This window comes from Nothobranchius furzeri, chromosome 5 (genome assembly GCF_043380555.1).
Source record: "Nothobranchius furzeri strain GRZ-AD chromosome 5, NfurGRZ-RIMD1, whole genome shotgun sequence".
NCBI classification, from domain to species: domain Eukaryota; kingdom Metazoa; phylum Chordata; class Actinopteri; order Cyprinodontiformes; family Nothobranchiidae; genus Nothobranchius; species Nothobranchius furzeri.
In genome coordinates, this window is record NC_091745.1 from 64418676 (window position 1) to 64444907 (window position 26232).

General features: G+C 40.9%; 1 protein-coding gene across 6 annotated transcripts; it reads right to left on the bottom strand.

Annotated features, from left to right (window-relative positions):
• Positions 1-2906: 2906 nt before the first annotated feature.
• Positions 2907-24702, bottom strand: etv1 (ETS variant transcription factor 1). 6 transcript variants are annotated; one of them, XM_054740880.2, is made up of 13 exons: positions 24388-24702; positions 24112-24187; positions 23671-23761; positions 23326-23373; positions 19524-19577; positions 13600-13729; positions 12644-12835; positions 11679-11926; positions 9257-9325; positions 9095-9163; positions 8837-9006; positions 5871-5972; positions 2907-4444 (listed from the first exon to the last, which is right to left on the bottom strand). In XM_054740880.2, exons 2-13 carry the CDS (start codon positions 24154-24156, stop codon positions 4223-4225), a joined length of 1440 nt encoding a protein of 479 aa, XP_054596855.2. In that variant the 5' UTR covers positions 24157-24187; positions 24388-24702; the 3' UTR covers positions 2907-4222. The 6 variants fall into 6 exon arrangements, with proteins under 6 accessions (XP_054596855.2, XP_054596854.2, XP_070407932.1 ...); XM_054740879.2 differs by having other exon boundaries at positions 9257-9328; XM_070551831.1 differs by lacking the exons at positions 23671-23761; positions 24112-24187; positions 24388-24702 and adding an exon at positions 22570-22689 and having other exon boundaries at positions 9257-9328; positions 23326-23361.
• Between the last annotated feature and the right edge of the window lie 1530 nt (positions 24703-26232).

Below are 26232 nucleotides of genomic sequence, written 5' to 3' on the forward strand. Positions count from 1 at the left end.
GGGGGGTGTAGCTCCGGTGCAGCAGCATGGTGACCATCGAGGCCTTTGACCCTAAACAAAAGCACAAACTTCACTCATTTCTCCATCCCTGTTTTGTCCAGGATCATCAACCAGAACATCACACATTAGCTGGGCTCACAAAAAAAAAAAAAAAAAAGACTAGTAATTTGGAAATTCTTGGAAAAAAAATGGCTCCAGCTGAAGATTTTCCATTACATCTGTAAAATCAGCTGAGAAGATTTGCTTAAAAATAGAGTCCTAGATAATAAACCTTATCCGTGAGGTGGTCTTAACCCCGACCAGAGGCAGTAATTGGTGCCTCCGTTATAGAGGTTTTATAATTTGCCTTGCTTTTTCCTCTCCGAGCCAGAGTTGTTCCTCCGAATTACCTCTGAATGATTTATGCTCACTGGCCTGGCCTCTGATAGACCCTGGCAACATAGATAGAAACACACTTAGGGCTTTTTGGTGTGCAAACACGCTGCCCAAAAAGCCAACTTGTCTCAAACAGTCAAACACATTTGCTGCGACGGGGGTCACTCGGTGTCATTTCACCTGTCAAACACTGCAGTGTCACAGCCAATCAGGGGACACCATGGGCAACACGAGCCATTTAACTCGAGCAAACACAGTGTGTCACGAAGCCCGAGGATGACTTAAGAGCCTGAGCAAACACTGGCGAGGGCCATCGGGCACGAATCAAGGCGGCCTGGCTGAGGACAAGTCACTCTGGTAATGGGTTTGTGATGACTCAAGATCGAGTGGCCATCTGTTTGGTACAGTGGGGGAGGACCACAATTCACAGCACCGATACACAGAATATTAGCTGGTCGTGCAGCGGAGGAGGGAAGGATTTGGCTGGCGGCACAGGATGTAAAGCATATGTCCATAAATGGTGAATATCTTGAAAGCTGAGGGCCTGGTTTCCTGAGCAGGGGCCAGATAACAGGATTTTCATGGTGATTTTCAGACTCAGTGACAGAATGCCTTTAAAAGGTGTAAGACTAGTAATCCTGGAAGTGACCTTCAGACTCCTCACCATGCACCGCCATCCCATCAGAGACTCTCATCTGACCTGGAAAACTCACCACATATTTAAAACACCAAGGCATTTGCATCAGATTTCAATGATGGGAGTTTGAATACAAACCACAGTCATTTGTGTCCGGTAGGTAACCGTGACGTTCATTTGAACAACAGAAGTCAAACCGCAGCCGACAGGGACAAGGTTTCCAAATGAGACCCGCGAGGGAAATATACTGGGACTGGTTTACTAAAAGGTCTTTAGGGTTAGGGTTAAAGACTTTTGTTTTTTAAATAAAATAGGATAAATAGCTAAAATACAAGCTACAAGTGGTCTGAAACAAAAAAAAAAATTATTAAATCTAGAAATCAAATGAAAAAAATATTGAATGATTTAGTTTTTCACCAACAATGTGGCTGGGATTTTAATTTTTCTTTTTGCCCAGCAAAAATGTACATTCAGTTAATTGTGATAAAAATAAGTAAGAAACCATATTCAGTGCATCACAACTATTTTAAATAATTTGATCAAACATAAAACTAGAAATTCAGCGAAAAAAATCACCTGGTGTTCAGAATCAGCTGAGTTTCGTGGTCATCGGTTAATCTGAAACTCAAACGTGGATCCGTGAACGCACCATTGTGTCAAGCGGCATTAAAAATGTGACTTTTTCCCTCTTGGCTTAGTTTTAATCTATATTATGTACAATGTTACCTCATGAAAGTTTTTTAATCAGAACTTATTTTAAAAGGTGAATCTCCTCAAATAAGTATCAACAATTTTAAACCTTACTTATAAAAAGTAAAAATTAGGATTAAGAGGATAGGCTCCCAAAAAAAAAAAAAAAAAGCTAATATTTTGAACTTTTGTCTAAGATTCAATTCTTTTTAAAAGCATATTTTATTTAAATGAAAAATATTTTGTTGGAACTTTGTGGTAATATTAAAAAATGTCCTAATTTCCCACCACTGACAATCTTTTTTTAATTAGCTATTATTGCCATTTCTAAACTCTCAGATTAGATGCTGAGGGAAGCAATCAGGTGTTTAAAGTTAAGGCGATTCCCTCGACTACAGACGATCAATAAATAACTCTAAGAGAAGAGACTGTAATGGGGTCGGCTCCTAACCTGCTCTGACAAATTAAGGCAAGTAGTGTTTTTTCATTACTTACACATCCGTTTTCATTTTTCCCATCAGTGGAAGCAATTAAACAATGCTTCCTTAAATTAGTCATTGATTTTTAGTGATAGTGACACTTTCAAGAAGGAAATAATAACTTTAAGGAAGTATTTTCTTTTTTTTTCCCCTCTTAACACCAGTAGTGTTAGAGCACCGGAAACAAAAAGACAGAAACAATTCAACTACATGAAAAAATACTGTCTTAAATTAGGCATTGATTTTTCCTCAGGTGTCATTTAGGTTAAACACTTTGTGGTTTTCTCTCACAACTAAGTAAAAATGGGCAAGAGTCCATAATCTGTTTGGTCTACATGTAAATTTGAGAAGTTAAACTTGTTTTCATATAAAAAAAACTAAAGAAAATTCAGAAGTTTTGGAGAGAATATCTCAGTAAAAATTATTCACGTGACTTATAAAAGCAGTGAAAGCTACAAACAGTAATAACAGAGTCATTCGGTGGTGATTAGTGTAAAAAAATATTTGAAAATGGGGCATAAATTAGGTTTTTGAAACTATTTTATTACAGAATGTTTCTATTTCCAATCCCATTCCGCACACGTTCGCCTCCAGAATACATCCAACCCCCCCGCCACCCCCCACCCCCACCCCGACAGACCAGACTTGTTTGGATAAAAAAATAAAATAAAAAGAAACAAAAACAACAACAAAATCCAGGAAAGCAGGCTGAAACTGCTGGACACTTTCATTTTTTTTTTTTTGGATTTTTCCCCAGACTCAAAAAGAAAATACACTTACAGACTGAAGCAGCAACAAAATGTGCATTTACCTGATTATGCCATGGTACATAACAATTTATTTTAACTCACCACATTATAAAACTCTAAATAATTCCTCTTTTTGTTTGACCAAAAACCAACATATTAATTGCAAAAGCGACAGTAAAAAAACAAACAAACAAAAAAACAAAACAAAACAAAATTTACACTTCATGTTCACCAGGAACTGAACAGAAAAAAGTTCACAAAAAATATAGACGTGTAGTTTTTCTTGACTTTTATTATTTATGCTAGTGAAATCAATTGGTTTTCATCTTGTTTTCTGTTTTAGGAATGCAGATGGTTTCCTGACTTGATCCGTTTCAGCTGTACAATAAACATTCCTCTTATTTGTTGTATAAAAAAACTGAACACAAATGAATTTCTGCTGCCGGAGTGTTTTTCAACCTGAAGCTTCCACGATGCTCCTGATCAAACGTGTGATTTGGGATAAAGTCTGGGTCTCCTCCGAACATCCCAGAGCATCCTCGTGAATCAAAGTTGCCTCTTTACCGACCCACGGGTCATTTTTTAGCAGATGAGAGAACGATCCGGTGGAGTCTGTGTTGTTAAAGAGAAAAACACCAACAGGTTGAGATCTACAGTTTGATTGTGTGAGGGTCGGAGAGCACTGATGAACCGATGCTCAGCGTGGAGGTGAGGCTACGTCACATGACACGTTGGTAATCTTAACCGTGAAAGCGATTTTACGCTTTCAGTATTGGATGTCTGTGTGATGGGAAAGCTAAGATTCCTCTGTGGATTGGCTCCAGGTGGGTGGATGAGATGCTTTCTTTTGCAAGAGGTCAAAGTTTGAGGAATTTGGCTTTTTATTGGCCATAAATTAGCTAATGAGTCCTGTCTCATTGGGGTGGCGCATGCTCCAAATGAGACAAATAATAAAAGAAAAAAACAAAAAAAAAAAACAGATTTCCACAGTAGAAACATAAAGAATAGTAAAACGCCAACCACTCTGACCCTGGTAGGTTTCCACCGTGTTCCTGTCCGTAAAGTGCAACTCTCTGGACGTCAGAAAGACAAGAGCAGAATACAGAATATGTGTGTGTGTGTTTATGTTGAGTTACGAGGAAGGGAAGTGCCACCGTGTTTGTGTGTTTTCAGTCTTTATCCCAGAGCGACTGTGAATCAGAGGACATGACAGTCTCGGGTGTATGAAGGAGGCTGGACATCACGCTCGAGTGGAGACGGGTATTCGGGTGTGTGTGTTGGTGGAACTGCCGTTAATAAACATAGCCTTCGCTGTAGGGATGCGGTTGGCAGTAGGGCCCCTCCTGTACATAGGCCATGTTTTCGTCAAAGTGTGACAGCGGCACCGTGTCCTCCTCATTAATCTGACGCTCCACGTCCGTCTTCAGCACCGGCCGCTGATTGTCGGGGAATGCCATGGAGAACAAAGCCTCGGGGTCGCACACAAACTTGTAAACGTATCTCTCACCCGCCACCTGAAAAACATGTTCCATTTTATAAATCATCGCATTGCTCATCATTTGTATTAGAACTATTTTAAAAACAGCACCCATGCCGGGCCAGCAGGTGGTGATGATCTGATTAATCAAAGATTTATATAAGATGAGAAAAGCTTTATTACACATGGTTCATCATTCTTCAAAAACAACCGTAGCCTTGGTTTTAATTTTACTTTCTTACACTTTTTACGTTCTTATTTAGCTTGCCACGCAAAGCCAATGTTTACCTCACAACGGGTTCGAGGTAAAACTGGACAAATATAGAAAAATAAATTAAAAAACACAACAGATGTGGAGGTTGTTATGCACGGCGGTTGTGCAAAATGGATTACAACATCAGGGTTTCCTTGAAGACCAAGTTAACTCGTTTTCTCAATAAATTTGCAGTGGTCTTTAGTGTAAACATAGATGATCATTATGGGGACAAAGCTCTCTCGCACCCGTTTCAGGAAGTAGAAGTTAGCCAGAGGAGAGTCTAGATGAAAACAGCAGGATTTGGAGTCTTTATTTCCTGGAACTTCAACATCTTGCCAATGGTTAGCTAATAGCAAAGCAACTCTACCACCGACTCTGTTTGCTTTGCGGTGATTCAGCTCCACAAATAACACAAGCCTGAAGGAGTTCTCCAATGCTGTGGAGCTGCTAATGCTAACAGTTAGCTTCAACAAAGCAAGACATGCTCTGCTCTCTCCTGGACGCTAAATCATCAACAGCCTTCCCATGAGTCCATGAATGCTAATTTAAAGCGTGACGTAGATCTAACAGATTTTTCTGACCCCTTTCCATGAACGTTTCTATGAACTACTGTGATATTTTCACTACTTGAGCCATCGCCCTCTTTTCTGAAAATCTAAAGGATGCGCCAGTTTACTGTAACAGTTCTAAAGATAATCTTATCAGATAATCCTACCTTGTGTGGTGTGTTAAAAGTGTTCAGGTCTGCTTGGAAGCAAGCCAAAACCGCTCCAATCGTAAATCGGCACCTTTGGATTCTTTTGGTCCGATTTTCAGACAAAAACAAGTGTGCCTTGCTTGTTGACTCCAAAGTCATATTTGACTTTGTGAGGTGTCCCATCTGACCAAGGAATGTTCATGAGTGAAAACAGTTCATGTGTAGTGTGCAGTTTTTGATTTTTTTTACCACTACACATGTTATCTCATGAAAATCTTGCCATGCAAACCAAGCTATAAACTACTCTAATCTCCAAAGCCTCACAGCAGTATGATACAACATAATGTTCTAAAGCATCGTGGTAACTGTTGTATTGTTTTGGGGTATTCCACATTTCTGGTTGAAAGATTGTGTTTGGCTTTTCTTAAGAGCAGTTTGAGAGGACAGCCTGTTAATCGTTGAGAACATCTCAAAAGCTTCCCTTATTATATAAATGAAACAATATGTTACCTTTTGCATGATTCCCTTCTCATAGTAGTAGCGCAGCGACCTGCTCAGCTTGTCATAGTTCATCGCTGGCCGGTTCTTCTGTATCCCCCATCGACGCGCCACCTTCATCAGACACAGAACAAACAACACTAGTCTGTCAGCAAACGGCCACACCAACGTGAAAACAACCAGACGGACGACACAACTTCCTGGGTTGTAGCAGCTGAAATGTTGAAGAAACATATTAATCTGTATTTTCCTAATGACAGTGATTAGACTGTGTCCAGCCTGAGCAGATCTGACCAGGGATGTATTCATTAGGAGTCTGTCAACACACCCAGCGGAGGAGGCAGCAGATGTTACAGCACCTGTCTAGCAGACCACCCGCCATCCGAACTCGCTGTCCAAACCCACAACCCCACAGTTCTCTCTTCAGAGTTTTTAATTCCCTCAATGATCCCCACTAAAATGATTCTTTCCTCAAACGGTTATCTTTCTGTCCAGGTTCCCGCTGATACGTGACACCTACCTGCTGTAAAGGCAGAAGGCGTCAGCTCGTGTTTGTGAGCCACGCCACCTGATGGATGAATGGACCCCCCTGTTAGCTGCAGCTGGCCCGTACCTCCAGACACCGTCAGGCTTTGTGGACCATTGCCATCTACTCATTCTACTTCCTCCCACACCCCTTTCCCAAATAGTAACTGAGCCCCAGTCTGTGTAACAACATAGATATTACAGCCGTCAGCACGTACAACAACTCTTTAAGCATGATAATAATATTATTGTTACTATTATTTATTATTATTGCTTGAAAGAATGTGAGTTAGAACATTTTATTTCCTTTTAGGATTATTAGAGTACTTTTGAATTTGAACAAAATTAATAAAATAATGACTAATGTATTGCTTATTTCACTATCTGGGTATTTAAAATATTAGAAAAGACCTTCATCTCTAAACTCTGAGTAAATGTCACCATCAGTTTCATCGGATAAGAAGTCTTAAACCCCAAAAATATTTATTTTATTTGAATGAGTAAAAGATGTTCTGCTGTGATAAAAAACGACAGATTTAAAGATTAAAATGTTAACTTTTAATGTGATTTACAAAACTATAAATCATTTATAAATGTAAACCCACAAGAGTTTTTGTTTATATTTCTTTTTGAAAAGAAACTGAGAATTACTATTATTTAATATTACATATCATTTTTATTACCATATTTTAGGTTATTTTGCCCAAAATTATAATAATAAATAAAATAAATAAAAGTATATTAATAACATATTTATTTTTACATTGGCATTAAAGAATAATGTGCAAAACAGTCAAGACCTATTGCCTATTCTTGTGTGAAACATCACCTGTTCAATTATATACATGTTGGTCCCTGTTTAAAAAAAAAGAACAACAAAAATATATATTTTTTTATATTAGGGGTGGGATTCAATAAAAAATGTATCTAGTTGACTAGAGGCTTTGTAAATGATTCATCTTAATTAAGCGCATTTTAATTGCTCAAAGGATTTGGCCCCAAAATCTTTTTTTTTATTTAAATTAATGAGGCAGAGAATCAAAAAATAGACATAAACATTATTATTGTAAACAAATTTTTCAATTCTTGTTTCTCCTTCGGTTCATTCATAAAAAAATACAGGCCATTTAACTCATTAACTCATTCACTGTTAACCCTCTCCGTTTCAAAATAAGTTTTGATAAAAGGAAGAACAACTAAGTCCTTCAGGGGTACTTCTGAGTTAAAAAATACTCATGAAATACGTATGTGGAGTAACCAGGTAGGTAGGTTTTAACGTTGCAAATCTGCAACGCCTACCTCCAGAGGGTTAACTCATTAACTCGTGTTTTTATTATGTGGGCATCGGAACGAGCCCCCGCACCTTGAGAACAAACATCTCAGCTCTACAGCCGATCTTCATCCGCGTATGTCTCATGTCATGTGACCAGGAAGCAGAAAGTACATATGTTAGGAGATCATTTTAGGCTGCTGCTGTAAAAAAAGCGAGGCGCAAACCGGAAAAGCTTCTGCCGACGCGGGATAACGCGGGAAACGCGTGGATTCTTCGTGATGTAAGAAGTGAGTCTCCTCTTTGTTAGTTTTAGCGTCAACATCATCCTAGCGCGCAACATTATGTGACTCTTAAAAAAAAAACAGTAAAGACACTCAAAAACGCTGGCAGCGTTTTTTCATAATCCGTTGTCAAATTGTGATCTGCAGAAGCTTTTCTAGTTTGTGCCTCACTTTTTTTCACAGCAGCAGCCCAAAACAATCTCCTAACACATGGAGTTTCTGCTACCTGGTCATGTGACGTGTGACGTACGCGGATGAAGAGCAGCTTTAGAGCCGTGATGTTACTTCTCACGGTGCGAGGGATCGTTACGACACCCACCCCATTAAAAAATGCAATTGACGACTTTTGTCGTCAATGGCGGCAAGCGGTTGGATTTAAAATGACGACTTTAGTTGTCAATGACAGTAAATGAGTTAAATCTCAAAAAACAGTTAAATATCAATTAGAAATTTTTACTTATTTCAAATTGTTTTTCTTTGGATTAATTTTCTTTTCATAAAAGGTGAAAAAAATATTAAAACTGCACCAACAAAAAACAGAAATCATTGTTTTAATAAATCTGAGTTGTTGTTGAATGGTGGGAGGTGCCTAATTAGGCCAATTTAAGTAACCAATCAGAGAAGAGGGATTGCACATGCTTTAAAATACAAACAGAAGAAAACAAACATTCTGTCAAATATATGAACAAATAACTAAATGTAGTAGTAGTAGATTCTGTGTATTGTTTTTCTTTTGCTGGCATCATGGAGAAGGAAGTGATGCCAACAACAGCGGAATGCTCTGAAGAAGGCTACAGCGTTAGCCGAAATGTCAGCAAAAACAAGGTAAAACAACTCTTGTTGTGTCTGAAAAGAATCAAGTAATGCAGTCGTAGTGGTAGTGTTGAAGAGCTTCTCACCTCTTCTGGCTCGATGAGTTTGAACTCCATGCCGCGGCCAGTCCAGGCTATAAAATGGGAATTGGACGGGTCATCCAGCAGAGCCACGAGGAACTGCCATAGCTGCAGCGAGCCTCTGCGCTGGTATGACGGACCTTCACGGTACAAACCAGCCTCCTGCTTGATGTCACCTTCAGAAGGGAGAACAAGTAAATACTGAGCAATACACATAAACGTCTGCACATGGAGCAGTTCTGGTAGCTCTTGGGGATGGCTCACCTTCGACCTTTTCAGGCACCACGCAGGTATCATCGTAGAAATGCCTCGCCACTTTGTCAAACATACAACCTTCAAAATAAAACACAAAAGCACATTCTGATGTAACGGTCTGGAAAAACCAACAAGTGCATCATTCGAATATCCACGTGTCAACGTTGGTACCTTCAGTCCTGTTAGCGTGAGCCAGATAGCCATCTTGTCGTAAGTAGACGGAATGGCAGCTAGGCACTTCTGCTGAAACCCAAGGAAGAATGAGAGTGGGTGTTAGAGGGCCCGAAGGCGACATTAAGATTACCATCTCAGCTATCTGAGAGCACTGTTCGCTCAATGCACCAGCGACTCTGATTAAAAAAAATGCCCCCCAGCGTCGGCTTTGCAATGGCTCCCAGCCGCAGGCAAACGCACTGTATCACGCAGCTAATGCGTGCCGTAAGCATCTCCACTCAGTGGAAACACGGGCCGACATGATGTAAGTTTTTCATAAGAGAGGACATAAAACAATGCTGCCACACACACACACACACACACACACACACACACACACACACAAATCAAATCAGATTAGACCTGTGGGTGACGGAATACTGCTATGGCATGCTAACTACGGCTAAAGCTAACAGGCCACCGTACTATAACAGGAAAACACCATTATTATTAATATTATATTAAATAATTTAATATTTAATAAATTCTTAAATAAATGTGATAAGAGTTCTAGTTTTATTTTAATGCAATTTTATGCCAGTCATAAAAGTCACACACGTTAGCTTTAATTGGAATTATTGGAATTTTAAAGAACTAAAATATCAGTTATTTAAATTAATTCCACCAAATAGAGCATTCTGGATAAATCCAACATTTACTATGTGCTTTTAAATTAGAAATTCAACAATAAAAACTAGTGATAACTTTACATTTATTTAAATGTTGCATATTTATAGAATTATGATACATGTTCACTACTTCTAAGAATAAAAAAACATCAACAATAAGATTAGCATCACATAATTCTGTTGAAAATGCACCCATAAAAATCCACTGATGATTTACAACATTATTCTCACTTCATGAACTCATAATGGCTTTGTGTTAATTCCTGCTAGCAAAAAAGAATCTTCCGTGTGTGTGTGTGTATGTGTGTGTGTGTGTGTGTGTGTGGGGGGGGGGGGGGGGGGGGGGGGGTTGATTCTAAAATCATATATAGTTTTAAAATTAATCAGAAGTAAAAAAAAGAGAATTGGCATTCTGTCCATAAACATTCATTTGAGATCAAATCAAAACCATCCTAAAATAGTATCCATGAAATAAATCAGTATCGGCTCTTGACACCAGAATCTGTGCATTTCTCCGATTTTTTTTAACTTCATTCATGTTTCTGTTCTGTGTAAATAAGATCAAAAACAGCCAAATAGGTTACAAAGTGAATATTCAATAAACACACTGAGCCCCTTCATTTAGGCCCATAAACATTTCTGAGTTTCATCAAAGTAATGGGCTTGCAGAGGAAATAGCTGCTAATGGGATTACCACTCCCCTCCGACAGGCAGGCCTGCTCCAGTCAACAAGCTCAACAGCAAAGGCTCATAAATTCAACCTCATGCTCCAGCTCACATGAACTGTACAATACAGCACAATGCAACCTTTTTCACACTTAAATGAAACTGTTTCTACTCTTTTCTTATTCAGTTCAAATTTTGCTTATTATTGTTTCAGCAATTTAACTCAAGAAAAATATTTTCAATTTTTAGCTTTTGAACAATTCAAAGTAAATGATTCTAGAATCCCAACATCTTTTACGTTTCTACGTTGCGACATCTTTGATGTGAAAAGTAAATTATGTTAAATCACTTGAAGTGCTGGTTACAGGCCAGCCATGGCGTGGTATATACTTAGGGAGTGTTTGGTTGAGAAAAAGGACGTCTTTGCACTGAAACCCTTGTGTTTTTTTCTGGCATTATCCTGTGGTGTTAATTGGCATTTAGGAGCCACGCAGTTGTGAAACTCGGGGAACACTTCCATGAAGCTGAAAAGCGAGAAAACACCAAAATTCACAGTCATCTGGCTGCTGTTTGGCATGAACCAAGAGTCTTAATATTCAGTAAAAGAGATGTGAACAAGGCCCCAGAGTTTTTCTCCATACTGTCGCCAAGGAGCTGCTTTTCCCCCTGAATGGTCTCACACACATACACACACACACACCTCTCCTGGGTTTTCCCTCTGCCGCTTTGAGAATGAACCCAGCCGTCCGGTCAACGTTCATTCATGTCCTGATGTAGCCTCAGGCTCCACAGAGCCTGATGATTAGGTCCCTTTAGTTTCTAACTAAAGTGTAGGAGGGCAGCTTCTGGAATTGTGACCAAGCTAAGCCCCTCCCCTTTTCTATTAGAGTGCCACAGGAAGTGGTGCGTGGCGCAGACACCAGGCCTAACCAGAACCACTGCCCTAATAATGAGCAAACTCAATAAACTCTCGCCCCCTCTCCTCATGTCCTCTCTTGCTCGAGGATGATTAGCCCTGGAGGGGGAGGGGCCTCGCTTCACCTAATGGTCCTAAAAGTGGCGTCTACGAACTTTTAATCTCTCACCTGAGTCGTAGGTGAAGTCCCTCGGCTCCTGCTTGATCATCATGCCGACGGGGAATCCGTGGGGAAGCGGCGCTCCCATCATGGCCGGATGTTCAAAGAGAGGGTCAGGATACTCCTGCTTGAAGCCTTGAGGAGGAAAGGGGATGTTGGGCTCTGACATCTGCCGGTGGTAAATGGGCCGGCTGTCCCGAGCCATCGTCGGCGGGGAGGGAAACGAGTGGCACGGCTCTGAGAGCTGACGTCGAAATCTGGAGCGGACGACAAATTCAGAAGGTTGAGCCTCAAGGAGAGACAGATGCTTGCTTTGTAAAATGTAAAAAAACAAGGAAAATGTTTAAAAACGACATGTTCTTTTCAAATATCCTGTGTAAAACAACCACAAAAAATGTGTAAATGACTGGATCTCTGAAAGAAGTACGCAAATATGCTCAAAAGTAGAGGTTGACCGATCTGGTTTTCTGTTGCCAATACTGATAAATATAGGTCAGGGTCAGCCAACGGCCAAAATCTACACATTTTCCACCTTATCCGTGCGCTAAAAAGTCCCCGATAACGACTGATCTACAAAATCTCTGAAGCCGAACGGGTAAATCGTAATTTTGTGCACTGCTCGGTGTTAAAATCAGACATCTGACTAAAGTTAATCAAATCAGTTAACTGGCCAAGTACTAAACATTCAAAACTAGTAAATAAAAAGAAATTTAGAGCCGATGCCGATATATAAAAAGTAAATACCGGCCTGATATACTGGCCGACCGATACATCGGTCTACCACTACTTTTTAAGTTATTAGGCCAAAGCATTTTAAAAGTGCCCTTTTTAAAATGACATACAGCCACAAACCAAACCAAAACACAATGTTGGGAATCGATCAGATTATTTACTCTTTTCTACTGTAAATAAAACTGAGTGAAAGAAAAGCTGCTTTAAAAGTCTGTAAATGTGGAAGTGACGGGTTTTAGCACCTGTGGTCCAGAGAGTAGGCGTCGTCGGGGAGGGGCTGCGAGGGCGGCGGTATGTGGGCATACGTCCGGTCCGGTTTGGGTGTCGGGGCGACCGTGGGGGAGCCATGGTGAAGGGGGGACACGGGGGTACTACAGGGGGGAGTCACTGGGCTGGAGGGCTTCATTCCTGCAGGCTGCTTCTGCTCATAGGCACTGCAGAAATGAGCAGAAACAAATCAGACATGGCTGCTGCCGATCATTATATGTGTATATATATATATATATATATATGTATAGCAAAAAAGTCTCACAAACATTTAAGAATTAATATTTTTTCATATGTTTTTTACATGTATATGTTAATATCTTCATCTGTCCTAACCATTTCTCTTTGGCACAGATGTGTTTAATTTTGTTACTAAAGGAATTAACTATGGAGTCAGATCTGATTTACCCGTCCCTACCCTGCACTGCTTTTCTTTGTGTTCCCCTTTAAATTCACCTGCTCCTTTGGGATTAGTAGAACCTCAATTATATTTAAACAATCTGTAGTTCAACAGGGACCCCCCCCCCCCCTTTTTAATTTAAAATGTTGAATATTAAGTCTACCGGAGAAAGAACTAAATAAAAAGTGGTTGAGGATGTAGGATCTCAGGAGTGGATGAGGTGTGCAATGATATTTTGATTTAAAGCATTTGAAATATTAAATGTATCTGTCCTGGTTTTCTGTTTTCAGGTGAGAACACAGCACTGATCTGATTAATAGATCATAACGGACTAGAACTGAACAGCATTTTGGTCGTAAAGGCTTCATTTTTCATTTAAATAAAAACAAAGAAGCATTTACTATGATTTACTGTTTCTGTGCCAGAGAACTCAAATGAAGCTACTGTATCTGCAGAAAAAAGCTTGATGCACTTTAATTAAAGGTGTTTTTGTTTTTGACCGTTGGTAGACAGGTGTGCGAGCGTTGCTACCTGATGCTGTACGGATACTTCTCTCCATACTGGAGTTTGAAGGGCCGCTCCTGGCTGCAGTTGGAGCTCAGCTCTGAACACGGACTGTGCAGCTCCCTCTTGATCTTCAGCTGCAGTCCGTGGAACGCCACTACAGAGGAAAAGGAAGAAAAAACACACACGCAGATGGTATTGTGAGGCCTTTTATACATTTAATGAAGCTCCTTCTAGCAGGCTCAAGTTTGATCAGTAGATATAAATCGCTGTTGGATTTATTCCTCAGCATCCGTGTTTAGTAAATCTGGCATCTCGGACCGCCGCTCACACAAACAACTCACTTCAAATCTCGTTTTGTCCTGGTGGGGCCTCTGTTAGTGAAATATCACAATCATAAAACTGGGTGTGCACTGAGATCCTATAAATGCTTTATCTGCTTTCAGCTGGCTGTCAATACGCCTCAGACAACAACAACAGGGCTCATTGATCTGGAGGAGGGAATTGGGGGGATTCTGCCTATGGCCCCATGGTGAGCCCGGTGCATCTGAGAGGCTGTTAAGTGCCTGATCAGTCCTGATTAACATCCCATCATCTTGAGTCATGATCAACGCTAATCCAATTGGCTGCGCCTCTGACGAAGACCCAGTCAGTCAGAATGAAGTCAGCCTCAGGGTTCCTCGCTGATCGCCGTCTCACCGCAGAGGCGGCAGCTCACAAAGCAGCAGCGAAGCCTTCCCACGGCGCTCCATCAGACACCGGAGAGGACCAGCTGACCCAGACTGAGATACGGACACCCATTCTTGAGTTCAAAACAAAACAGGGACTCTATGTCCAAATAAAACATTTCCTTAAAACACAGGAAGGTTTCCAGTTTTTTTTTTCCCCTCACAGCTGACTGACAGCTGCTGTCTGAGCAGGGGTTGATCTGTCAACACTCCATGTGACGTAGAGCCGAGCCCCTGGGGGCCGAGCCTCGCGGGCCCACCAGGACAGGGCTTAGGGTTTGTTCGCAGCCCTTGCTGGGGGCCCTGACCTTTCCAGGTCATCGATCGCAGGTCAAAAAGACACTCCCTGAGGGGAGACCTTTGACGGTGCCGGCTCTATAAAGCCATGTTTTAGAGCTTATGGAGACAAAACAACGTTTTATCGTCGCCTGTCAAGATTAAAATCAGTGTAACCCCAATAAAATCAACACAGGAATTTATTCTTCCTGTGCTCTACACCAAAGGCGAGGTCATCGACCTTTTGTTCAGAGGCCAAATTATAATTTAAAAGTTTTGCATTTACAGAGTGAAAATCAAGCGTCTGCGTTTTTCTGGTTGTGAGCGAGTCCAGGAAAATCCAGTCCTGCCTCTAACAACAGCTTCATGCGTGCAGCAGCTCAGAGTCTTAAATTAGAAATGGAAATGTCACAATAGATTTTGTCAATGGGGTGCCAAGGTACACAAATCAATAGTCAGGGCATCGCCTCTGACTAAAACAGAGACTTCCTTTTTAGTCCAGAATGTCATTCCCATCACTGCTTGATTGCTCTCATTATCTACATATTGATTAATCAACCTGCTTGGCTGTTTAGAGGCAAATGCAGTTACACCAATTACCAACTTCTTATTTCAATACAAACGTTTTTATTCTGATATTGACTTCAACGTTGGGATTTGCTACGCTGATTAAATAGAATGTTTGTGTTAAATATGTGGTAAAAATGCCACTTTCCTTTCGTCGTTCACGCAAATATAATTCATAACATTTCTAAGAATCTCGTTTTAGACGCAATCTTTTTCCAAAGAGATGTTGGCCCAAACCTGGATTTTGGCAGAACTAGAGCCCATGTTTGGCAGATATTTCTCCAGTCCATTCATAAAAAAGTACAGGTCTTTTGGCAACAGCGAAAAACCTTCCATTCCATTTTCACCTACTGTAGGTGCTCGCCTTTCCTGTTAAATGATGGAAGCTCAGATCTGCTGGTAACGTGTGGCCTCATTTTACACCTCCTCTACTCCTTCATTCCCTGCTAAGTTATGCTAATGGTAAGCATCTGTGTTGGAGTTTGAAACAAAGAAACGTCTCCTTCTTCCCCTTCAGCCTCATGACACTTTTGTTTCACATGCTGGTTCTGTGGTGGAGGGTTGACATTGAGAGAGTAAAGAAAGGAAACTGTTGAAGGGTCATGACATTTAAACTAATATTCGTTTAGAGCTCCTTCAGTGGCAGACTGAGTCATCCCAGATGTAAAACACAATGCTACCATAGGTTATACATCCCCTCTGCAGTAAGAGTGTATAAATATGTAGTTAAACTGGTACTAGCATTATCCTACTACACAATAACAATCTTCCATATGTGTTCAATACTTGTACAATTCTGGATGTACATTAGAATATCTGTATCCCTTATGCTGCATAGTTCTGGAAACTAGGAATGCACGATACCAATGCTGATACTGGTATCGGTATTGGTATCAGTACCAGTATTGGTATAAAGTTAACCAATACCAATGCAGTTGCCTGAAAGTGGCCTCACTGTAACTTGTCATTTCTATTTGCCTAATATTTTAGTTTTGTGATCATTTCTATTAATATATTTTATTTTTTTTATCTACCTCACAGTCTTTTCCTGTTGAAAGCAGAGAAGAAAATAAAACCTGTACTCCAATTCATTGCATTTTTTTGTGTGGTAGAAATATCGGTATCGGTGAGTACTCAGATCCAAGTAGCCGTATCGTATCAGTTTGGGGAAAAGTGGTATCGATGCATCCCTACTGGAAACACAACTTTCTTTTTATTCATTGTTTTAAGTGGTTGAAGGTTACAATAATAGCTCATTGCCTTTGAGTTTTACCTGTAACCTTGGGATCAATAAAATCTATTCTATTTTATTCCATTTGAATAAAAAAAACTGAAAATGTGTTTTAAAAAGTTTTAAAAGCATTTACTAAAATATTCCTTTCTTTCGTTTGTGCCTAAACAATGTAAAAACACAAAAATATGAAATAAACATTTCTTGAACTGAATGTTTACCTTCCGTGAATTTCAATCAGAATTTAAAATAAAATAAATCCAGTGATTTGCTTCTGCTGATGATATTTCTGCTAATGCTAATAATATGCTAATAGCTAGGGATGCACACCAAATTAGCCTTTACATCGGTATCGGCCGATAATTTCATCAGTTTTAACATGAAAGGTCACAAGTAAAAGAACGCTGACGTCAACAACTGTGACGGCTACCAGCCTGGCCATTGGGATGCAGGAGCCAGGATCACCCAGCCCTGGTGATCAGCCTGACACCCCCCCCCCCCCTCTCTCTCTCTTCCAGGCTGCTGAGGAGCACATTGAGCTGAATCCTGCTGATGACCCACACCTGGGATAAAAAGGCTGAGCCTTCAGCTGTCTGGGAGGCAGCAGTGCAGGGGTTCTGCCGTCCTCCAGGCCTCATTTTGTTCTCAACCCTTTTGAGTAGAAAAGTTTTAACTCTTTATAGTTTTAACTCTGAGTGATCCAGAGGGATCGTTTTAAAGGTTAACTCTGTGATACAATTTTATTGACTTTGGTTTTAAAACACCTTCTGTTCCGGTAAAACTTTTAACGTAAGTTTTAACCAGGTGTTTTTAATGTTGGTAACTGCTCTTTTAATGTTAACCTTTTGTTCTTTTGTTTTGCGTAATCTTATTAATGCTCGCCATCTGTTTGCACTTGTTTTTAGAACCTTATGTAACAATTAAAACCATTTTAACTCCACTGTCGCATTTCTTATGCCACCCCCTCCTTCACATTTTAACATCTCCTGTCGGGGACGTAACAACAACCAATATTTCTATCTATCTAACTTATTTCATCAAGTAGGGGAGGGAGCTGGCTTGTTTGGTCATGTGACAATGACAGTATCTGAAGCGTGCGTGTGTAAATACCTGTTAATATTGTTACTGGCACAATTTTCCGGTGCATTCTTACTAATATCGTAGCAAAATAGCTAGCTACTTAGCTAAATGTTGTACAACTACAACAAGAGAATACTTTATCAGCTAAGTAAATAGTTTTATTTTAGGGGGGAATTTGAAACATCAGCCGTTAGTTAATTCCTTATTTGGTATTTTACTTTTACAGTTTACTAAAAACTGCAAACATATTTTGAGCTTACGAGCTAAAATAGACGTAATGCATTGGATTGCTTTTTCCTTCTTAGATCTTTAAGGCCAAATAATTACTACGTAGTGCATTTTTTTAGGTTTTAGAAAGACGCAGAGTTGACTTTGTAATGGAGAAAGTGCCATTTAAGCCTAATGAAGAGTCCGCATGTTCATCAACAGTTGAGACCACTGATGTGGGTGTGAGCTCACGAATGCAAAACTGTTCTCTTTACAGTAAAGTTGACATCAAAACTGCTCCGTCAGGATAATGGCACTAATTTATTTAAGCTCCAGAGTCGTTTTGTTTCGCGGCAGGCCTCTCAGCCTCCTCCTTTTTCTTTTCCCTCCACCTCGCCGACTGGAGCTCCGTCCCTCGGACCGGTGAAACCCATATGGGAGAAGTGCCGGCTGGGATGCCTGCTCAAGCGCCCAACCACAGTGCCCTCACCCTCCTGCCATCTGTTAGTGCCCCTCCAGTCTGCTGCAGGTTTGCCAACAGGACAATTCAGATGGTCAGCAGTCTCCTGCCATCATGGCCACCCACCCTGGCTACCTCTGAAGGACACCGGGACAGTCTTGGTGACCTCTGGTTCTGTAACTGCACCGAACACCACAATGCTCCCCCACTATAAAATTTACAGCAGGCCAAATAAGAACCTCTGATTTGGATTTTCGAAGCACTCACATGGCCGTGAGCTTGCCTGTACAAAGAGTTAAAATATGATCAAGTACTTAATCGATCCAGTTGAAACTACTTTTTCTCTAGAAATCATAAAACAATGTTTGAGCAAATCACTAGAGAACCTTTGGTGAGGGTGATTGGCGTTTTATTCCTCCACTTTAAACTTAGTTTGACCTATAAAATAAATCTAAGCTGAAATTATGACATTTTAACATTAAAAATTTTTTACTAGGTTAAAGGGCGTTGAGGGCACAGAGAAGTCGAAGGCCCTCGGACACACACTTTTTGTGTTTTTTTTCTCACAGTTTAATGTTGCATTTTGGCTCATCTAAAAGACATGTGCTCGCTCTGAGTCCCACTGAGCTCCACTCACTCAATTTCTGTCCACACCTTGGCACTACTTCCTCCAGAGATGGACCATGCCAAGTCACCAGTCACCATGGCCAATCACAACCAGGTGATGTACAATCCTACGCTCTTTGTTGTGTGTGAGACGCCGGCTCTGGTTGGACTTAATAAATCCTTCTACAACATTTTAAATGTAAAATTAGAAACTGTTTAAAACGGTGAAGCCAGATGGCGTGAACAGGAGAGAGAGAGGGGGAGTGTGCGAGGCTAGATGACCTCAGCTAAAAAAGACAAATGTAGCAACTAATTTTACTCTGCCTGATTTGAGAAATGCTATCACGCGGCATGGTTTACACACACACACACACACACACACACACACACACACACACACACACACACACACACACACACACACACACACACACACACACCTCTTTGAGCGAAGGTTACAAATGGAGCCTCAAAATAAACGGTTTAAAAAACTTAAAAGCAGTTTGAACCACTTGGAGTTATAAATACCACCTTAAAAGATTCTGCCTCAACATTTTATTTTTATGTTTTCTTATGCAAATCGCAAAAGTCACAGCGCAGAAATGTTGGAGCTGCAGAGAGAAATTCATGAGCAAACAGATTCAGAATTAACCCCCCACCCCACCGCTCATGCACCTGCAGGACTGATGCAGGTCTCCGGTGGATAATAGTACAAAGCAAAAGTGAACACACACACACACACACACACACACACACACACACACACACACACACACACACACGGTCTCCTACTTACAGTTTTCTGTCTGGAAGTCTGGGACAAACTGCTCGTCATTGTCGGGAACTTGAGCTGAAGACAAAAGAAGAGACGCAGTGATTGTTTCTGATGTCGATGGACGACGCGGTTCAGGTCCAAGATCTCAGAGACCATCTGAGTCCAGGTTCTCATTCTGAGCTCAGTGCCTCTAATCTCAGATTTACTTGTTAAAACAGCGATTGCTTTATTAGATTTTACTTTCTGTGTATATTGTGAAATGTTGTTGCTGTTACATATATGTATATATATATATATATATATATATATATATATATATATATATATATATATATATATATATAAAAGTAATGGGGCTAAATAAATAAATACATATTTTTTTCTTAAATCTTGAAGTTTTTAGTTTTACTTCATAATATAAACAAGGACTTTTTTGGATCAGTAAATGGGCTCAAATATTTTTGACATTGTTTTCCTTCATACGCAGTTTTGAGTCAGTTTGTTAGTTAAACCATTAAAACTGATAAATTCATTGTTTTTATAAACTATCTCTTCTTGTTCTGTTGAGTATTAAATCAAATTTATGACTGAAAAATCTGAAAAAATGTTTAACAAAATAAATAAAAGTAAAAATCTGACAAAATTAACACAATAATAATAATAATAATAATAATAATAATAATAATAATATACACATTTTCTATGTTTTTTTTTTGTTGCTTTTTTCTTTCTGATTTTAAACAGCAGTTTCCATCAAAGCCTTGCATGTGGATTTAATACTTTACTTTTTGTATTCTTCTACTTCCTAAATCACCTTTCCTGAGGTCGCCTCGCCCATTGACGGCTCGGCAGCCTCGGCTCGCGCTCTTTGCCAGCAGCCGATCACCCATTGTTAACAGTATCTAATTGGCTTCTTCCCTACTGCTGAATCCACCTGTACCTGCCGAGTTAGGTCTGTTCCAAACCGCCCAGTGTTTCACCTGCGCCTCAAACGCCCCTGCGCCCAGGCTAATGCTAAAATAATGAAGCTCGCGCCACTCCAGCTCCAATTAGGCGTGCACGTATTTATATCCAACATATTTACACTCTGTGACACTTCTCCACGTCCCTGAAGTTTGACTCTCTCTGGCAAAAAGCAAAAAAGAGATTTAAATGTGTCATTAGCACGTCTATTTATACACACCGAGAGGTGAGTCCTCATTATCACAAGAGCAGCAGCTTGCCCTGACACGTCGACAGATCAGTTAAATAAAAAAAACTACAGAATTTACCACTTTTTTCTCTCTTTTGGTGGTCAGGAGTTGACTTATTTATTTGTTTTCTCTCGCCAGAGGTGTCAATTAGGAAGAGTCAACAATTTACAGATGAGGAGGAGAAACCAGGCCATCTTTTCCTAAAATGTGTATGAGCAAAGAAAAATATTTCTACTCAAGATTCAGATTTTGCTTTGAAACCTGTGCTCCTCAAACGTATGAATTAAATATTTTGGTGTTGCTAAAATATGAAGTGATCTAATTTAATCAGCTAGAATTGGGCTGTTGTCCCAGAGAAGGAACTGAATTAAAAATACTAGAAAAAATAAGGAGAACAATACATTTTTACAGAAACAAGCAACACGCTGGTTTAAAAAATGATTCGTAAAAGGAGAAATAGAATTGGTGATTAAAAAAAAAAGAGGGTCAGCAGTGTCTCAGTGTCCAAAAGGAAGTCCGGGACAGGTGAGTCACCGGCCTCAGATTGTGAATGAGCCAGCTGATCTCTGCCACAAACGCCTGGGGGGGAACGGCAGAGCTGGAAATCTGTCGCCATTCACAAAACAAAACAAAAAAAAAGATGGAAAAATAAAGAAGAGAAAGGATGGAGGACAAGATGAAAAAGTTGTAAAAGTAGTAAAAAAAAGGCAGAAACTTGAGATATTTCGAGTTGTAACTCTACAACAGCAAACCCTTTCAAAACAAAAGATTTATTTTATCAGCTGGATGTGTTTCAGGGGCGTTGAAGCATGAGCCGAGCTGCTCGGTGGACCAACGGTTGTCAAACCTTCAGCCTCTTGTCCTCACAGACGGAAATTCAGTCTGTCGCTCATGATTCCTCTTCTTATTCCAATTACCTGAACTAATAAATCTCACAAATGGGAAGGTATTCCTTTTCACCTTAATGGACAGGAAGTCATTTATTAAACCCACAAATCCTGAATCGTAAATCATCACATTGATCCACGACAGGCAGAACTGTAATCTTTAACAGTAATACCTCGTCACCGGCCACCGTCTCTTCTCTCACTTTAGAGACTGAAATATTAAAAATACATCTTATTCTTTCTCGCGTGGCGTGCTGCGCCGCCAGACACCCAATTCCACCTCGCTGCGGCTGAATATTCTCATTTCTGAGTCAAACACTTCTCATTCTTTAAAACATCTCAGATTTGACGGCAAACGTTTCCAAACTGGTTCAGGAAGAGACAGAGGACGTAAATGGCCGAGTCCCTTTTAGTCTTGAGAGGAATTACTCACTTTTAGTGGATTTATTACAACTCAGTGGGTTCAAAAGCTACCAAAGTTAGTTCAGTTACGTTTGGGATTAGATCAAAATGTTCACACTGTTTAGAAATGATCAGTTTTGAGGTGCGGACTGTTTTAATATTGAATGAAAACTAAAAAAAATTACTAATTATATTACTGCCATGCAATAACAAAGCCAGAAAACTTCTGACCGTTTAGAGTTTTATACATTTTACTTTTTGTAAATTTTAAATTCAACGATTTTAGAAATAAATCAAAGCAAAATTGGCTCCGATTTGATTTGTTCCTAGGGTTTTAATAATCAAACCTTGAAATAAAGTTTTTGTACAACTTTAAATCTATTCTTAGAACCATTTAACTAGAGAAAAAATCTAAAACGACCAGAAAAATGACACGAATTTTTAACTTTTAACTATAAAATTCAGCTGGATTCTAAAACTTTCACATCCCAATCATTTGGTAAAAGAAGCAGGAGAAAGGTGAGAGCTGAGCATGCACACGTGCACATAAAAATACAAAGATGAAGAGTTTTTGTTCCCACTAACCAAAAGTTCGGTGCTGCAGACACGCTGGGAAGAGGACGCCTGCACTTAAATCCTGAAGCATCCCGTCTCAGTTAGACCACAAAGACCAAGTCTTGCCATTAGAAAAGAAAATGAAAAAAGCTGAAAAATGGATGGAATACAAAAAAAAAAAAGAATTAAAAAGATCTCTCTGAGAGACTTTCTCTGGTGTTTCGGAAGTTTCTGATGAAAAAAAAAAAATGATTATAGATCCATGTCCTTCTTATCTTTTTAGCCGCCAAGAAATGAAATTCAAGAAGACAAGGTGATGGTACAGTACAGCTGTAGGAGATAAAGAGACGAGTGCTAAGAGGGAGCAATGGAAGAGGGGGAGGGCGGATGAGAAGAGGTGGTGGTGGGGGTGTGTGAGAGAGAAAGGAAGAGTTGGTGGGCTGCAGCAGAGCTCCGGTGAAGGCAGAGAGGCGGCTGGCGTGCAGCACGTTGGCTGCTGCCAAAAGCAGGAGAGACAGTGAGCGTCGGAGAGCCTTCTCCTGGTAATTTGTGATGACACTCTCTGGGTAGAGCCTCCTCGGTCTCCCTCAAGACCCCCTCGCTCACAGTCTCTAATGTATGCATGACACACAAGGTGCCTCTTCCACACAGGCTTTTAATTGGACTACAACGCGAGGCATGTAACTCCAGGCAGCCCCCCCCCCCCCCCCCCCCCCCCAATCACAACCTCTCCATTTCCTTTTTAACCATCTCCGTTTGTTTTTGCTTGAGATTTGAAACACTCACCTTCTGCCAGCCAAGTCTCCTGCAGCTGACTGAGGTCCTGGAAGAGCTCTAAGGGGGGACGCAACAAAAGATAAGGTTAGAAAACTGAGTCAAAGCCCAGGAGAAGCATCAGGACCAGATCACTTCATTAAGACCAGCTTATGTGCCACTGAAGCTCAGTGTGTGCAGTTAATAACAAGTCAATTTGTGTCTCTGACCACTGGCGCAGGCTTGTAAGAAGCATCACAGGCCGCCGCGCTGTAATTGAGATTCTGTAGTTAGCAGCACAGGTGGCCACAAGCCAATTGAATTTTGCTAAATGTTTAGAAGCCGTGAAATTAACTTCTCCCTCCGTCCTGCGCCTACCTTCAGTGTCCAAGGCCAGGTCAGACTTAATGAATTTTCTTTTTCTGTCACTTGTTGGGCTCTTGTAGCTTGCAGTGTTTATTTGCAGGTTCTGCAAAAGGAAAAGAAAAAAAGGGATTGTTTGTCTCATTGCTGCACATGCGCAACTAAAACAGCCACAATGGGTCATTCACTGAAGCTCCACTTCCTTTGCTCTAAGTCTCAGTCCTGCAGAGGATACTGTGACCGTGCATGTAACAGGCTAATTCATGCAGCTGCCACCTTGTTTGGCTGTTTATCTGTGATGATGGTGGATTCATTCAGGGTTAAATTGAAATTTGCAGACAAAAGAAAAAAACAAACATATAGTTGTGTGAGATTGTGTTAAATATTTAGTGTTTTTAAGCCACGAAGGTTGCTGGGAAACGTCACTTTTGTTCATACTTTACTCTGATTACTCACTTTGGAGTTGCAGTAAGGCACTCGCTGGTCGTGATGTCCATCCATGTTTCCTCCCTGTCCCGTTTCCTGTTCAAATCTAGACAAAACAGAGACATAAGAGGTGAGTTTAACATTTTTAAAAGCTCCCAAGAACGGCGCATACACCTGCGCAAATGATGCAAAGTTGTCAATCAGATGCGTAAACAATGCGCTCACGAGCTAAAAGGCGCACCGTGATTCTCCGCGCTTCTGGAAACTTCAGCAGCGGGAGAAGTGAGTAAACCCACGTGCACCTACCTCACGTCTTCCAACCGGTTCCCCTGTGCGCTCAGAGCTGCTGCAGGACGCTCACAGAGCCCCGGCTGCAGCCTGCGCTTCTTCCCGCTCGGTGTTGCTTCCTAGCGGCTTGGCATCGCCTCCAGGGGCCTCCCATGGAAACAAGCCGCACTCCGCTTCCTTATTGGTTGTCAATGCCTTTCGCTGGATCTTGTTTGCTGGCAGTCAATCACAGCCAGATGCAGGCGGTGTGCACGCGCGCACGCAGCACCTCGCGCTCTTCTGTAAGTTATTAGTAAAAACTAAACTTTTCATCAGCCCCAGTGGAATTTTATGCTAGTTAGTTTAAAATACACACCGCACCTGCACGCCTTCTCTCTCTCTCTCTCTCTCTCTCTCTCTCTCTCTCTCTCTCTCTCTCTCTCTCTCTCTCTCTCTCTCTCTCTCTCTCTCTCTCTCTCTCTCTCTCTCTCTCTCTCACACACACACACACACACACACACACACACACACACACACACACACACACACACACACACACACACACACACACACACACCGTCCTGTCTTCTTCTCCCCCCTCTTCCTCTTTACATACAGTGGACACACAAACACGCCTCACTCCTCTCCCGGTCAAGTTGGTGACCATGGTAACGGCTTGCCCCATTGCCAGCTCTTCCCTCTCCTTTAAAGGGAAACATTGTTAAGCAGCAGACCTGCAGAAGGCACTGACCTGGAAGTAACCCATGTCAGCAACTCAAACCGCCTCCAAGCAGCTCATCACTGCTAACCAAATCCACATTAAAGGGGATGAGAAAGTCCAAATATGAAGACGGGATGCGTTCGTGTGGTGTGAAAATCGCTAGAGTCAGAAGTTCCAAAACCCCTTAGATACTGAGACATTGACTCTAGACTTTATGACCTTTGGTCTTTTGGCTGTATGGGCAATAAAGTTTTTGTATGTGTGAGTTTGTGTTTGTCTCAAGGACCAAACTCCGCCTGCCATAAGTGACAAAAGTTGCAGTTCCCCCTTTATCCACCAGGGGCTGGATCCAGAAAGGTGCATGTTTTAATTGATTTCCATGGTAAAAATGCAAATTTCTCAGCAGAAATAAACATGTTTACATCCTGGTACAAAAGAACATTTTTGGATTAATAGGTCTCGTTTACCTTCATCTCAACTGTGAGGGGGTCAATTGTTGTGTAACTCATCAAATTAGATGTAGGTGAAGCTTGAAATTATGAAAAATTAGGGGTGTCTTTATTTGATTGTGAGGTAGCAGATGAGCCATCAGCACTAATGACTTGCCTCCTGCTTGCTCCAGGGAAGGCCTCAGCCTCGGCCTCATCTTAAAAGTATCACTATCTGGAAAGAAGAAAGTAGCCAAGTTGCTCAATCGTAGTTTTCTGGCTAAAATCTCCATTAGCTTCTGTTAGCTCAGTTAGCTCATAGCTACATCTGCTCAGAGATTGGTCAGTGTCAATCATCTTTCTCCACCCTCACAGCCCCATATCCATTTCTCTATTTTCCGGGAGTGGCATGACACGGCCAAGATGGCGGTGGTGAGAACTGCCCACTGCGCTTCGATTAGGTTTATCTGAAATAAGGCCATGGGTGACAGTGTGGAAGGTTTGCTTATTATTTATACCGTCATTGGTTTGCCAGAGTTAAATATCTCATGAGCCACTGAACAGATTTTACTCAAACCTTCACAAACGTAATAAAGAGAAAGATGGAAGCATGTATCCACTCGTGTTTGACTTCCTGTCTGCCCCAGTCTGAACTGCTAAGCTTGACGTGTTCTGGAGACAACTTGAAACGTAGATTTAATGGAGCGCCCTTAAATGCGTCAGTTACGTAGGTTC